Source organism: Sus scrofa, chromosome 3, assembly GCF_054392235.1.
Source record: "Sus scrofa isolate SSC_HxYL_T2T_F1_AM1 chromosome 3, Sscrofa_HxYL_maternal_Yorkshire_Landrace_v2.0, whole genome shotgun sequence".
NCBI lineage: Eukaryota > Metazoa > Chordata > Mammalia > Artiodactyla > Suidae > Sus > Sus scrofa.
In genome coordinates, this window is record NC_139385.1 from 17,102,524 (window position 1) to 17,115,204 (window position 12,681).

The 12,681-nt window shown below is 48.6% G+C and overlaps 2 protein-coding genes across 13 annotated transcripts in view; one reads left to right on the forward strand and one right to left on the reverse strand.

Moving 5' to 3' along the window:
• LOC110259903 (uncharacterized) overlaps positions 1-12,681 on the forward strand; it is a 53,909-nt gene that overhangs the window by 29,535 nt on the left and 11,693 nt on the right. The window contains exon 3 of one of the 3 annotated variants that reach the window (XM_085016974.1): positions 6,559-7,623. The exons of the other annotated variants lie outside the window; for them this stretch is intronic. Coding sequence (XP_084873100.1) covers positions 6,559-6,603 — 45 coding nt within the window. The 3' untranslated portion in view covers positions 6,604-7,623. Of the gene's footprint in view, positions 1-6,558; positions 7,624-12,681 lie in introns of those variants that run through there. 3 annotated transcript variants of the gene reach the window in all.
• ITGAM (integrin subunit alpha M) overlaps positions 1-12,681 on the reverse strand; it is a 55,449-nt gene that overhangs the window by 15,722 nt on the left and 27,046 nt on the right. For all 10 annotated transcript variants that reach the window (XR_014840289.1, XR_014840284.1, XR_014840290.1 and 7 more), the window contains 7 exons: positions 11,675-11,828; positions 10,174-10,324; positions 8,529-8,602; positions 6,964-7,093; positions 6,525-6,667; positions 964-1,104; positions 664-873 (listed from right to left, as the gene is read on the reverse strand). Coding sequence is in view for 4 of the 10 variants with exons in the window: in XM_085016896.1 (XP_084873022.1) it covers positions 664-873; positions 964-1,104; positions 6,525-6,667; positions 6,964-7,093; positions 8,529-8,602; positions 10,174-10,324; positions 11,675-11,828 (1,003 nt within the window). In the remaining 6 variants the exon portion in view is untranslated. The remainder of the gene's footprint in view (positions 1-663; positions 874-963; positions 1,105-6,524; positions 6,668-6,963; positions 7,094-8,528; positions 8,603-10,173; positions 10,325-11,674; positions 11,829-12,681) is intronic.

Consider the following 12,681-nt stretch of genomic DNA (forward strand, 5'->3'; position numbering starts at 1 on the left):
CTTCCCATCTGTAAAATGGGAGTGACTAGGGATCTGGCGTTGCCGTGAGCTGTGGTGTAGGTCAAAGACTCAGCTTGGATCCCGTGTTGCTGTGGCCCTGGTGTGGGCCGGGGGCTACAGCTCCCATTAGATCCCTAGCCTGGGAACCTCCACATGCCTTGGGTGCGGCCCTGGAAAGGACAAAAAAAAGCGGGGGGGCGGGGGGTAACAATGGCCCCATGCACCTCCTCTAAATGGTAAGAATGATTTTTTTTCTGTGAAGTGGGTGTTGTTTTCGAAGGTTCTGAAAAGGATTACTGGGAGAACTGACCAACTGACCCAGCAGAAGTAACTAACCGTTGAACTAGAAAGGGACAGTTTGGAGTTCCCATTGTGGCTCAGCTGGACATAGTGTCCGTGAGGATGTGGGTTCGATCCCCGGCCTTCTCAGTGGGTTAGGGATCCGGCACTGCCACAAACTGCAGTGTAGACGGCAGATGCAGCTTGGATTTGGTGTGGCTGTGGCTGTGGCACAGGCTGGCAGCTGCAGCTCCAAAAATTTGACCCCAAGGCGGACAACTTCCATATGCTTCATGTTTGGCCGTAAAAAGACGAAAATAAAAGAGAAAGGGACAAATTTGCAAAGAGGCTACTGTTGGGACAGGGACAGGGACCAGGCCTCACCTGGCTGTGGGAGGGGCTGATGCCCAGCTCCGAGGTTCCGTGAAACAGGTAGACAGCACCCCGGTTGTCCTGCTCCCCCGGGGCCCCAATGGCCACGTCCGTCAGCTTGTCCCCATTCACATCCCCCAGCGCTGTCAGGGCTGCCCCAAAGCGGCTCCAGGGGTGGCCTTGCTCCCCGCGGAGAATGACCCGGCACTGCCACTTAGCCCTCTGCAGGACGAAACCAGGGTCAGGCCCCAAGCCAGGCAACGCCCCCCCACACCCAGACCCCACCCAGCCCGGGGCTCAGCAGCCACTCACCCCCTGGGGCAAGGGACACACAGACACCTGGCCCCCCCGGGTCTGCTCATAGTAATGGGGGGCCCCGATGAGGACCAGGTCGGAGCTGCCATCTCTGTTCACGTCCACGGAGCAGAGAGAGGCCCCAAAGTAGGAGCCGATCTGGAAGAGATAAGGCCGGGATCACAAACCTCTTTCCACCTAAAGCAGATTTTTCTCCCTATGAAGAAAAATCATGCTGCCCAGGAAAGCCCTTTGGAGGGGCCGTAACCCTCGATATGTTTCACGATAATTCCTCGTTTGAATATACTGCCAGTTAGCGGAACATATTAGAGAGTTGACGGGTGAGGATTTACCCCAAATGCTGCTGCTCCAGGGAGATGATTTAGAGAATGAAGATGCTGGCTTTGAAAATACAGACAGAAAAGCCTGGAAGGCCAGACAGGATATCCTTTCAATCTATTGAGGACTTGCAGGGAGGGGCAGGAAATCAACTTTGGCAGCCTGGCTAACAAGGAACCAACCACCCGGATTAAAAAATAACTATTGCGGAGTTCCCCTCGTGGCTCAACGAAAACGAATCTGATTAGGATCCATGAGGACGCAGGTTTGATCCCTAGCCTCGCTCAGTGGGTTAGAGATCCGGCGTTGCCGTGAGCTGTGGTGTAGGTCACAGACACAGCTTGGATCTGGCGTTGCTGTGGTTGTGGTGTAGGCTGGTGGCTATAGCTCTGATTCAACCCCTAGCCTGAGGAACCTCCATATGCCATGGGTGTGGTCCCCCAAAAGCAAGATGCCTACTATTTAAAGAATTTTTAACGTATGTTCCCCAAAACATGTCAATATGTAGAATTCGTCCAAAGGATTCACCCATTTAGTCCTTCCTTCATTCATCCAACAAACAACGGTTTGCTATTTGCCGAGCATAAGGCTGGGAAGCAGAGACAGTGCTTCCCAGGGCTCTTGGTGCAGCAAGGTGAAAGGGCGGGGAATAGTAAAAGGTAAAAGGGAGATGCATACGGAAATTCCAAACGTGCAGGGCAAGTTCTGCAAAGGAAAAGTGCAGAGGACACCAAGACATGACTCACTACAATCTGACTTGTGCCCCACACGCCATCGAGGGAGGCCCTCTGATAGTCTCATAAAGGCACCCAAGGAGTTCCCGTCTTGGCTCAGGGATAACGAACCCAGCTAGTATCCACAACAACACAGGTTCAATCCTTGGCCTCTTTCAGCATTAAGGATCGGGCGTTGCCGTGAGCTTCGTCGGTGCAGGCTGCAGATCCCACGTTGCTGTGCCTGTGGCTGTGGCCAGCAGCTACAGCTCCGATTCAACCCCTAGCCTGGGAACGTCCATATGCCACAGATGCGGCCCTAAAAAGACAAAAAAATAAATAAATAAAGGCATTTAAGCTTCATCCTAAAGTCAATAAGATTTTTTTTCATTTTTAGGTCAAGTTTATTGGGGTCTAATTTACATACAATGAAATTCAGCCTTTTTAGTAGTTTTATGAGTTTTGATAAACACACAAAGTCACATAACTACCATGATACCAAGATTCAGAACCTATATGAGAAAAGAATCTGAAAAAGAATGGATAGATATATATGTATAACTGATTCACTTTGCTGTCTGCCTGAAACTAACACAAACAACATTGGAAATCAACATACTCCAAGAATTTTTTTTTTTTTTTGTCTTTTTAGGGCTGCACCTGTGGCATATGGAGGTTCCCAGGCTAGGGGTCGAATCAGAGCTTCAGCTGCTGGCCTACACCCCAAGCCCCAGCCACAGCAATGAGAGATCTGAGCCACATCTGTGACCTACACCACAGCTCATGGCAACGCCAGATCCTTCACCCACTGAACGAGGCCAGGGATTGAACTTGATTGAACCAGAACTACTGAGGTGACGCCAGGTCCTTAACCCACTGAGCCACCAGGGAACTCCACATTGAACTGCATAAGATACTGACAACCTGTTTTCCAAAGCGTGCATGCCATTTTCCATTCTGTCAGCAATGTATGGGAGTTTCACTTGCTACACATCCTTGCCAGTACTTGATATTGCCAGCTTATTTCCTTTTCATGTTACACATACCAATAGGTGGGCAGTGTTATCTCACTGTGGGGTTTTTTTGTTTTTTTTTTTTGTCTTTTGTCTTTTTAGGGCTGCACCCGCGGCACATGGAGGTTCCCAGGCTAGGGTTTTGTCTAATTGGAGCTGTTGCTGCTGGCCTACACCACAGCCACCAGCAACGCCAGATCCGAGCCAGATCTGTGACCTACACCACAGCTCACGGCAACACTGGATCCTCAACCCTCTGAGTGAAGCCAGGATTGAACCTGTGTCCTCATGGCTACTAGTCGGGTTTGTTAACTACTGAGCCATGACGGGAACTCCCAACACTTCATGCTTTTTAAGGCTAAATAGTATTCCACTGTGTGGATATACCCGATTTTGTTTATCTATTTGTAAGTTTATGGACATTTAGGTTTTCTCTACCTTTTGACTCTTATGGAGAATACTGCGATGGACATTCATGTCTAAGTTTTTGCTTGAACACCTATTTTTATTCTGGGAAAGAGGATATACCTAGGAGTGAAATTTCAGGGTCACGGGGTCAACTTATATTTAACTTTTTGAGGAACTGCCAAACTATGTTCCAAAAGGGCTGTATTATTTTACATTCCCAACAGCAATGCATGAGGGTTCCAATTTTTCCACATCTTCACCAACATTTGTTATTTTTCTTTTGTTTTCTTCTTCTTTAAATAGCCATCCTAGGAGGAATTCCCGTCATGGCGCAGTGGTTAATGAATCCGACTAGGAACCATGAGGTTGCGGGTTCGATCCCTGGCCTTGCTCAGTGGGTTAACAATCCGGCGTCACCGTGAGCTGTGGTGTAGGTTGCAGACACAGCTCGGATCCCGCGTTGCTGTGGCTCTGGCGTAGGCCGGTGGCTACAGCTCCGATTCGATCCCTAGCCTGGGAATCTCCATATGCCGCAGGAGCAGCCCTAGGAAAGGAAAAAAGACAAAAAAAAAAAAAAAAAAAAGGCCATTCTAGGAGTTCCTGTTGAGGCACAGCAGAAACGAATCCTACTAGTAACCATGAGGATGCGGGTTCGATCCCTGGCCTCGCTCAGTGGGTTAAGGACCAAGAATTGCCATTAGCTGTGGTGTGGGTCGCAGATGCGGCTCGGATCCTGTGTTGCTGTGGCTACAGCTCCGATTCAACCCCTAGCCTGAGACCCTCCATATGCCAAGAGGGGGGCCCTAAAAAGCACGCACACAAAGAAAAACCATTCTAGTGGTATCTCTATTATGGTTTGATTCACATTTCCCTAAGGACTACTAATGTTGACCATCTTTCCATATGCCTATTGGTCATTTGCTTATCTTATTTGGAGAAATATCTATTCAAATCCTTTGCCCATTTTTAAACGAGGTTATTTGTCTTTTTACCGTTGAGCTGTAAGATTATATATTCTAAATACCAGATCTTTATTAGATATATGATTTGTAAGTAGTTTCTCCCATTCTTTTCTTTTGTTGACAGTGTCCTTTGATGCTCAAAAGTTTTTAATTTAATAAAGTCCGGTTTATCTATTTCATCATTGGCTGCTTGGGCTTGTGGCATCAATACCTAAGAAAGCATTGCCAATCTAAGTGAATCCCTCTAAGAGGCTTATAGCTTTAGTTTAGGTCTTTGATCCATTTGTTATTAATTTCCATATACTGTGAAGTATGGGTCCAAATTTATTCTCTTGCATGTGGACATCCAGTTGACCCAGTACCTTTGTTGAAAAGATTCTTTTTCCTTAATGAATGAACTTGGTACCTTTGTTGAAAATCACCTGAACATAGATGGGGTTTTTTCTGGACCCTCAGATCTACAGTTCTGTCCTTATACTGGTACCACCCTGTCTTAATTACTGTCACTTTGTAGCAAGTTTCAAAATTACGACGTATGAATACTCCAACCTAATTCTTCTTTTTCAAGATTATTTTGGCTATTCCAGGTCTTTTCCATTTTCCTATGAACTTTAGCATCAACTTGTCCATTGCTGCAACATTGTTGGGTTTTGTTTTTTGGGGTTTCTTTGTCTTTTTTGGGGCCACACCCACAACATATGGAGGCTCCCAAGCTAGAGGTCAAATCAGAGCTACAGGTGCCAGCCTACACCACAGCCACAGCAATAACAGATCCGAGCCATGTCCGGGACGGACACCACAACTCACGGCCACGCTGGATCCTTAACCCCCTGAGCAAGGCCAGGGATCAAAACCCACATCCTCATGGATACTAGTCGGGTTGGTTAACCCCTGAGCCACAACGGGAACTCCAATCGCTACAACACTGTTGAACAAGCCCTGCGTTCCTGGGATAAACCACACTTGGTCCTGATATATTATCCTTTTTACAGACTGCCGCAGCCAATGTGCTCATACTTTGTTGAGGATTTTTAAAAGCCATTATTTGATACTGGTGTAATAGCCAACGAAGGGTCCTACACTGAAGACCAATACAAACGGTTTCTCACCTAGAAAGTTCACCTTCCCACTAGGGATCAGAGAGAGGCAACATGGGACTTAGACCAGCAAAGAGGCTACTGCTAGGTCCATGGCAAAGATGCTCATGGTGTGGACCCAGCTGATGGCAGCAGACATGGAGGAAGTGGACAGATTTGAGAAGAATCTGTTTGCTCCCCTTTTTCCCAGTGCTTTCTCCCATACCGCCCCCGCCCCCCTTCACACACACCCTGAACTTGTCTCATGCTCTCTCCTTCCTCTGGCCCTTTTTTTTCCTCCCGCTCTTCATTTCTCTAGGGCTACTTAAACTGTCACTGCCTCCAGGAAGCCCTCCCTGATGCCTTTGTGTGAGTTCCCCTCCCCTTTGCTCTCGTAACACGCAGACTGTCCCAGGTTAAGGATTTAGCAGCCTGGGTTGTAATGTGCAGGGACAATATCTGGGAGGGAGGAGCTGTCCACCTCAGGGGCCAGCTGTCCCCCCTGTGGTTTTGGCCTCACACACCATAGCAGATGCCTCACGTGAGATGCAACCACCCTGCCTTTGCAGGGATGATGGTCAAGATATTGAACGACTGGGACCACTTGGGCACCGACCAGGGGCTTAGCAGGAGAGGGTCCTAGCAGTCTCCTGAGGTTCCCTGCCTGATATCACAGTTGCTGGATCCTGGGGAAGGGGCCAGAGTGCAGGGGGTGGGGGGATGTCTCGGGGAAGGAGCTATTTATTGGCAGATAGAGAATTATTTCAATAATGTAATAACGACTACGGCTATACTGGCTATGGACTGGTCAAATACCAGCTCTGCGTACAGGCAGACTTGCAGAGAGCTCTGTACACGTCAAGCGTTGTTATTTATTGGTATCAGCAACGTGAGGACACAGCATTCTCCAGTGCAAAGCTGGTCCCGTGACTCTCCAGCTCAAAGCCTTCTGAAGTCGGCTTTACAAAACTCTGCCACCCTTGGCACCTGGGGATGCCCACCCTGGAATCTCTCAGCCCCCAGGGGCCCTCTGTGGGCACACCCACAACCCACACTCTCCGCACTCACCTGGCTGCCCTTGATGTCGGCATTTTTCTCCCAGGCACCTGAATTCTGTTTGAACATCACCACCAGGCCAGTGTGCTGATATCGAGGCGCCCCCAGGACCAGGCTTTGCGCCTGGTTCCGCAAGATGACTTCGACAGCATAACCTGAGGATGACGAATGAAGAAGAGAAGGGCTTTCCCTCGGAGACCGACCCTGTCCCCCACCAAGCAGGTCTATCCCTTGAGCAGGGGCGACGGGGGCAGCCCCATGCTCGGGAGGCTGGGGTAACTGAACTCGGCACTGCAGTCCTCTTTGTTGACAGAATTTAAATGAAGTTTGGGAATTTGTGTCTTTAAACCTTATCCCAAGAGCCTAGGGAAGATCCAAGGACATCTGCCGCTAGCTGAATTATGCCATATCCTGAGCCCCGTCTTAGAGTAACAGTGCCCTCTCTACTTACCCAAGTAAGCATCGTTCATGTCTGAATCCACCCTAGTGGTGTTGATGAAAATGACTCTGTCCTTTGGCATATGCAGAAAGGCTCCGCCAGCCCAGTCAAAGCTCCCCACAGCGCCCAGCAAGGGACCATTCTGGAAGAGAGGGCAGAATAAGGTGGAGCAATCTAGAGCTTCAGGGCACTGCCTGTGGAAATCTGAATGGCATTTTCCCCAGAAATTGTTTCACAGAACACCCAATCCTAAAATGTATATGGAACCACAAAAGATCTCAAATGACCACAGCACGTCTGCGAAAGAAGAGCAAAGCTGGAGGCATCGCACTTCCTGGTTTCAAACTATATTGCAAAACTATACTAATCGAAACAGTACGGCATGGCATCAAAACAGATACATCAATCAATGGAACAGAAGAAAGAGCCCAGAAATAAACCCACGTGTATATGGTAAATTAATTTAAAACAAAAGCACAAATAATATACAATGGGGAAAGGACAATCTCTTTGATAAATATTATTGAGAAAATTAGCCACATGCAAAAGAAAGAAACAGCATCACTCTATTACTCTACTCACAAAAATCAATTCAAAAAGGATTCAAGATTTGAACCTAAGACCTGAAACCATAAAACTCTAAGAATTAAACATAGGTAGTAATCTCCTTCACATTGGTCTTGGCAGTGATTTTTTTTGGATTTAACACCAAAAACAAAAGAGCAGTGGGGCTACGTCAAACTAAAAAGCTTCTGCATAGCAAAGAAAACCATCAACAAAATGAAAAGTTCACCCATAGAGCAGGAGAAAATATTTGCACATCTATTAAAGGGGTTAATATTAAAAATATATAGGAGTTCCCGTCGTGGCGCAGTGGTTAACGAATCAGACTAGGAACCATGAGGTTGCGGGTTCGGTCCCTGCCCTTGCTCAGTGGGTTAACGATCTGGCGTTGCCGTGAGCTGTGGTGTAGGTTGCAGACGTGGCTCGGATCCCCCATTGCTGTGGCTCTGGCGTAGGCCGGTGGCTACAGCTCCGATTCGACCCCTAGCCTGGGAACCTCCATATGCCACGGGAGCGGCCCAAGAAATAGCAACAACAACAACAACAACAACAAAAAGACAAAAGACAAAAAAAAAAAAAATATATATATATATAAAGAATTCATACAACTCAAAAGGTTTCTTCAAAAAACCTGATTAAAGGAGTTCCCTTCCTGGCTCAGCAGCTAATGAGCCCGACTAGGATCCACGAGGATGTGGGTTCAATTCTGGGCCTTGCTCACTAGGTTAAGGATCGGGCATTGCCATGAGCTGTGGTGTAGGTCACAGACACAGCTCAGATCCTGAGTTGCTGTGGCTGTGGTGTAGGCTGGCAGTTGCAGCTCTGATTCAACCCCTAGCCTGGGAACTTTCAAATACTGCAGGTGCAGCCCTAAAAAGAAAAAAAAAAAAGGAAAAAGAAAAAGAGAGGTACCTCCCAATGAGTATCCATCACAGAGAAGAACCCCCAAACCCTTGCCCCTCTTCTCCCGCTCTGCCTTGCCTCCCACCCCAATTTAACAAAAGACCACTTACAGAGGTGATGGCTGCACTGAAGCCTTCCTGAGACATCTCATACTCAAAGGAGCTGGTACTTCCTGTCTGTGTACCTGTTAGGAGATGCACATTCTACCAGAGGAGCCTAGAACAGGCTCTGAAAACTCAAATGCTGTGACAGCCAGATAAAGGGAGGCTCAGATGAGTGCCCTATGCGCCCCCCCTCTTTTCACATTTCCTCTGTTATACTCTTTTCTTCACTGAAGTATAGTTAGTTGACAATGTTATGTTAGTTTCACATGTAGAGCACAGTGATTCAGTAGTTTTGCAGATTATACTCCTTTATGGGCTGTTACAAGATAATGGCTATTATTTATATCCTTTTTGCTTGTCTAGCCACAGGCCCCTTTTAAAAGGATGGTGGCTATTTGGCTCCAGCCACTGTTTTCTTCTTTTTAGGGCTGCACCTGTGGCATATGGAGGTTCCCAGGCTCAGGGCTGAATCAGAGCTGCAGCTATGGGCCACAGCCACAGCCACAGAAACTCAGGATCCGAGCTGCATCTGCAACTTACACCACAGCTCACGGCAATGCCAGATCCTTAACCCACTGAGCAAGGCCAGGGATCGAACCCGAGTCCTCATGGATACTAGTTGGGTTCGTAACCTGCCAAGCCACAACGGGAATTCCCAGTTCCAGAACTTTTACCCAAATGGGAATGTGGTCCTCGAAGTGTCTGATCTTCCAAATTTTCAAGAGAGGACATAAACCCAGACTGTATATGAACTTTCCCCCTTTCTTAAAATTCTTTTATTTGACAAACATTTACTGAACAGCCTCAATGTACAAGGCATCATTCTAGGCACTGGGGATACAGCAGTGAACTAAACAGACAAATGTGGGCGACACATCCAAACTGGGGGGGTACTATGTGGGATTTACACCCTCTCCCCTCCAGTATTCAGCCTATAGCCAAGACTTGCAAAATTAGAAATAAAAGTCTAGATCCTTCGGTTCCCACTGTGGAAAATGGGATTGGTGGCATCTTGGGAGCGCTGGGATGCAGGTTTGATCCCCGGCTGGCGCAGCGGGTTAAGGATCTGGCGTTGCCACAGCTGCGGCTCAGATCTGATTCCTGGCCGGGAAATCCATATGCCACAGGGTGGCCAAAAAAGAAAAAAGAAAAAACTAAGTCTAGATCCTCCTATTTCAAAGGAATTGAAAAAAAAAATCCAGATCCGGAGTTCCCATCGTGGCTTAGCAGAAACAAATCTGACTAGCATCCATGAGGACACAGGTTCAATCCCTGGCCTCGCTCAGTGGGTTAAGGATTCAGCATTGCCGTGAGCTGTGGTGTAGGTCACAAATGCGGCTCAGATCCTGCGTTGCTGTGGCTGTGGTGTAGGCTGGCAGTGTAGCTCCGACTGGACCCCTAGCCTGGGAACCTCCATATGCCGCGGGTGCAGACTTTAAAAGAGTTTAAAAAAAAAAAAAAAAAAAAGAAAAAAGTCTTGATCCTTCTATTTCAAGAGAGGCCAGAGTCGCTGGGAACTGGAGGAAGAAGAGAGTCGATGCTGAGGGTCAGGATACAAGGGCTAGGAGGTTCTCGTTTCTAGAGAGAGATACAGGTTTAGGGGTAGGGGGTGCCTTTGAAGCTGCTCCAGGACTACCAACCCTTAGCTCACCCTCAATCGCAAAGATCTTTTCCTGAAGCTGGTTCTGAATGGTCTTCAGAGCTTCAAAGTTAGTCACCTGGAACACGTGATCACCAGACGGCTTGGATGCAATGGTATTAAGCTCCTCACGAGATTTCCAACTGTTGAAGGCATCTCCCACCTGTTACCAAAAAAACACAGACTGAATCAGACACTGTCTAGGGGTAGCAAAGACAATTCTGCAGGAAAAGAATCTGAAACAATGTTTGCCCAAGGAAGGGATGCACCAGATGGCCCCTGGGACAGGGCTGCTAGGTACGGTTGAGCAGGTTGTACACTCTGCATTCTGTCAAGGGAGAGACTGCAGCTGTCCAGCCTTGGGTCCATTTGCTGTGCCAGGTCTCCCGGTGTGGGACTGACCTTTCCTCAGAGGCTGGGGAGCTTTTTCCTTCATATGAAGGTGTTTCCTAATGCCAAGCCAGGCACCTGTGATGATCCCTCCTTCTATGTCATACAAGATACTGTGGTAGTTTGAGGACGCAGTGTTCCATCCCTTTTCCCCTTTCCTGGATCCAAGCCGCTTCCCCAAAGCTTTGCTTCAACCTCTGCCTCTTGGCATCTTGGCAGAGTATTCTGTTCTGCTCATTGTCTCTGGGCTCAGCCATGTCTATTGCTTTAGCCCAAGGACATTGTCATATGTGATCCAGAGGCTTGAAAAATGCTTGCAGAGTTCCTGTCGTGGCACAGCGGAAATGAATCTGATTAGCATCCATGAGGATACGGGTTCAATCCCTGGCCTTGCTCAGTGGGTTAAGGATCCAGTGTTGCCATGAGCTGTGGTGTAGGTCGTAGACACAGCTCGGATCTGATGTTGCTGTGGCTGTGGCACAGGCTCCGATTCAGCCCCTAGCCTGGGAACCTCCATATGCTGCAGGTATGGCCCTGAAAAGACAAAAAAAGAAAGAAAGAGAGAAAGAAAAGTGCTTGCAACGTTTCCACGTGCTCCTTTTTTTTCCCTTAATGGCCATATCCTCGGCATATGGAAGTTCCCATGTGCAGGAACTCCTTCCGCTGGATCTTTTGTTCCTCTGCCTTCACCATGAGGACACGCCCGCACTAGCCCGCTGGAGGATGAGACACGGGGAGCCGAAGAACGGAGTTACCCCTACTGCCCCAGCCCAGCAGACAGACCTAACTGGCAACCATCAGAAACGGAGAGAGCCCAGCCAAGATCAGCAGAGCTGCCCACCAACCTGCAGCTGATTACGGAGCCTTGAGTGAGTCCGGCGGGGACCCTCGAAATTGCCCAGTTGACCCAGAGACTCGCTCATTATTTTAAGCCACCGCATGTTGGCGCAGTCTGTTGCAGGGCGTCATGGGACATTTGTTCACTGAGACAGGGACACTCAGGCTCGCGCTGAGGACCCTTGCCCCACTTTGGTTTTATTGATGCTTGCAAAGGAAAAGGAGGATAGACCCCAAAGCAGCAACCTTCCACCGAAGCATCAGGCCAGAGAGCCACGTTTCCTACCCCGATGACGTAGCGAATGACGCCCTTTCTATCCGCTTCAGGGATGACATCCTCATACCCCAAAGGATCGCCGAACTTTTCTCCGTCCGTGATGACAACTAGGATCTTAAGGGCATTCTCCCGGGCTCCACTCTTGCTGTGAAACAGTTCTCTTCTGTCCAGGGAGGAAGAGGGAAACATCAAATTCGAGCGGACAGGGAGTTCCTGTTGTGGCTCAGTGGGTTAAGAACCTGACTGGTATCCATGAGGATGCGAGTTCGATCCCTGGCTCCCTCAGTGGGTTAAGGATCCCGCATTGCCCACAAGTGGCAGCACGGGTCACAGACACCGCTCGGATCCCTCGTTGCTGTGGCCAAGGCATAGGCCCGCCTCTGCAGCTCTAATTCGACCCCTAGCCCAGGAACCTCCATATGCTGCAGTAGCCCTAAAAAGATAAAAAAAAATTCGAGCAAATACTTAATGCTAGGGAAGGATCACCAGCAGTCACAGATGCGACTGGGCTCTGTCTAGGAAGCAAGTGGGCTCCCCCACAGGGGAACACTGAGACCCAGGGGCCCCACGATCAGGAAGGGCAGCAGGAGAATGGAAAGGAAGCCCTCATGGCCTTTATATACTTGGGTGTAGGTTACTTTTTTTTAACTGAGTATTATTTCTTTTAAATTAAAAAAGAAATTTGGAGTGCCCACTGGGGCTCAGTGGCTAACAAACTCGACTAGTATCCGTGAGAACACAGGTTCGATCCCTGGCCTCCCTCAGGGGGTTAAGAATCCGGCGTTGCTGTGAACTGTGGTGTAGGTGGCAGACGAGGCTGGGATCCAGCGTTGCTGTGGCTCTGGTGTAGGCCGGCGGCTACAGCTCCAATTCCACCCTTAGCCTGGGAACCTCCCTATGCTACAGGGGCAGCCCTAAAAAGACATAAAAAAAAAAGTTTAACAAGCTTAATTGTGCCTTCATCAAACCTCTCCTGCTGTGATGCAATGGCCCACCAGCTCGTCTTCCTAGACTTT